Source organism: Trypanosoma theileri (assembly GCF_002087225.1).
Source record: "Trypanosoma theileri isolate Edinburgh chromosome Unknown TM35_Tth_6_V1, whole genome shotgun sequence".
Classification (NCBI taxonomy): domain Eukaryota; phylum Euglenozoa; class Kinetoplastea; order Trypanosomatida; family Trypanosomatidae; genus Trypanosoma; species Trypanosoma theileri.
The window spans coordinates 95040-98263 of NW_021639848.1; the positions used below are offsets into that span (position 1 = coordinate 95040).

Genomic DNA, 3224 nt, shown 5'->3' on the forward strand with positions numbered 1-3224 from the left:
CATGCGAATGATAGCGGGTTCCATCCCATGGCACGCCTTTCCCCTGCCAAGCCTTACAAAGCACACATTGTCCGATACTGTAGACACCGCATTCCCACTGAAGTACTCAGCCTCCGTCATCACAAAGTAATCCACAGCGAGTGCACACAAGCCATAGGCGCAGTCCTCATATTGGGCGTAGTGTTCCTTCTCATACACGCGAGCACCCCGTGCCTTTAGCTGTGGCACTGTGTACGGATCCTGTCCATCGTGTGCCAAGAACATCGGGTAGGAGAAGAGCCGCAGCCCGAGCGACGCGTGTAGTGCTGCGAGGTACGGGATGCTGATATTGCACTGCGCACGGATCAGCTGCTCTCGCTCACTTCTCAAGGTCACACCAAAGTGAGTCCGTAGCTGTGGAAGTGATTCCGTTAGAAAATTATTGCACTTCATTTCAAGGTGTCGCTTGTGCACCGCAAAGAACCGACCACGGGGGCCAAAGGAATGGTTAAGGAACCGTTTGACCCTCTGGGCAATCAAAGCTGATGGCCGCAGAAGACCATAAATTGCCGCATGATCAGACAATCCACGTGTCATCATGAACGCCGCTACGGACCTAATTATTACAATTTCCGCCTTGGAGTTTTGAGGATATTTGAAGAAGTACTGCTGAAGGTAGAAATGTGCTTCTACATGGTTCCATGGAACATCTGGTGTATAACTTTCAATGATCTCTATTTTTACTTTGAAACCAAAGTGCATTATCGCACTCCTACATATCTTTCCGTCAAAGCATGCAATTGTAACAGGGGTTAATGGTATTCGACTTGACAGACGCTTGCGCATCGTATCAATAGACACAACACAATAGTGCCGTGCAATCTCAGAAAAGTTATACAAATCACTGTGAATTACCCATTTGTTTTTGACGAAAAACGGACCTAGCACAGCTGTGCGATTCAAACGTTCTGCCCACATTATGATGTTCATCATCATCTGCAGCTGATTGTGGTGTCGCGTAACACCACGTTTTAATCGGACAAAGATATACCTATCCGGGCAGACAATATTTGATTCGTTGTGGTTATAGGAGACCACTCTTGCTTGGAGCTGGGCGACACGTTGCTGCTCCGCCTCAGTGAGTCGCAGGGTGTCCTGAGCAGCGTCAAAGGCAAAGACAGACGACACTCCAAGACTGTGCGTCTGCCCATCGTCGACAGGCTCCACAACAGTACTGAAGGGATTCCCCACACCACTGAAGTACACCCAATTAGCAGTGAAGAGAAACACCACACAGAGGAGCACCAGGGCATAGAGGACGACCCGGGGGGTTTGGTTCAACAGCCCCATGGAAGGCTGCAAGGTGCAGGTAATGCCTGTTGTACCCTAGTCTGACAGGGGGAAAGCAAAGCAGGGAAAAGAGCGAATGCCTCGTACTTCCACAGAGCACAACAAATGGTCATTGGCAAAAAGAGAGAGTCGTTAAGGTTCACGTACACAGACATGTCACAGAATGGTTAAAGGACACTGCTGCTCCCACAACAGAGGCAAGAGAGAGGCAGTCGCCCCACGGCAGCAAGGCTCTGGGTGGCCACAGCGGATCAACACCACAGAAGCCTAAAACTCATTACAATAAGAGCCCACTGCATCAAAAGACTCCTTCTTCTCCCGTGCTGTGAATAACGTATTTCCTGCCGTGGGTCGCTTTTCTACAGTCTGACGAGTTGTTTATTTTATTATATTTTTTTTTTTGAAATTTTAAATGAAACCGCTGTATATTTGAGTAATGTGTGCTAATATTCGATGAGATATGTGTTGGTTGGTTTTGTGATGACGTTTTACAAAAATTCTATCGAATGTGCTTTTATTTCTTTCCTACTCCCGACCTCTTCAATGACAACGAATTCCTGGGAGAACTACTGTTCTGCTTATGTTAGTAAAGGGTGCAATTTTTGTTTCGCAGTTGTGTATGCAACCCAAATAAATGGACGTGGGGTTGGTGTGATGCTGCGTGATGTTTTTTTCATATTTTGATCCCCAAATTCCTTTCGGGTGAAATACCTTTGCTACTGGTTTTTCAACTGCCTCCTGCTGCCCCACCTCCCCCCCCCCTCAATCGATATGTGAGGCAAACTAACAGCAAAAATTCTGTTTTTGTTGGCGTGCTGGCTGGCTATCACAGATAACTGAGGAAGCCCAAACGCCTTGACGTAATATTTGGGATGTCGTAATGTTTACATAACAGGATTATAGAGGTTCCAAAATCGGCGTGTATGATGTCCACACCAGACAGAAAGTATACTATAAAACTCCTATTCAAAATAGCATGATTTACCGTGTTCTCATCTGTTAATCAAGCACGATATCATTCCAAGAGATCCTGATTCTTGATATGCAACAGTAAAGAGTGTTGTCGCCCAGAGAAGTCCTGTGATGTACAGATAAGATCGCACATGAATGACCATCTTGAATGGAATCTACTCTTTCTCTCTTGGGATTATCCATAGCTGACAACACAACTTTGCCGGAGATTTTAGTGAAAAAATTATGCTCATCATCCTTTAGTTGTAAATATCCTTCCGCATTCACCAGAGCAATATTGTCTATGAACTGCATGGTAAATAAATGATAAACTAACAACAGACCACTTGCCTAAGATCCCACCAGAACGCACTCCCGGAGTAATACAAAATCAAACACATCTATTGCAGCGAGACACTACCGACAGTGATAAATCAGCTCCCCCACCACAAATCGATTACGTAATGGATCTTGGTTCACTAGAGTGACGCTAGAAACATAGAATTTGACCTTCACACTTTTCTAAGAAGACAAAAAAAATCAAAAAAGCGATACATCCATAAGGTCATCTAAAACGATACAACAACTAAAAAAAAAAAAGAAAAAGAAAAAATTGATTTATTCTAACAAACTCTGTATTGCCCCATTCCACATATACATCCCAATTATCCCAGAATTAATTTCACATACCTTAAACACAGAACAGACGAAATGAAAGTGCTGAGAAGATATTTAACCCGACCACCAATCAGAAGGAGGTAGGCTGGGTGGGCCCTCAAAACCTTGCATTTGTAGAGTGTAATGGAAAGATAAAATTAAGAAACATGTTTTCATGTATTAAAATTATTTGCATAATAAAATTTTTAGGTGGCGTTTTTTTTTTTTTTTTCCTCAAGCCTTAACGTAATACTAACACACACAAAAAAAAAAAAAAAAAAAAAAAA

The 3224-nt window shown here is 43.5% G+C and overlaps 1 protein-coding gene across 1 annotated transcript; it reads right to left on the minus strand.

The window, feature by feature from the left end:
- On the minus strand, positions 1 to 1329 carry TM35_000061300 (uncharacterized protein; the record flags this gene model as incomplete). Its single annotated transcript, XM_029023167.1, has 1 exon — positions 1 to 1329. A coding segment is annotated over one exon (1329 nt), but the record flags the coding sequence as incomplete, so codon positions are not given.
- Between the last annotated feature and the right edge of the window lie 1895 nt (positions 1330 to 3224).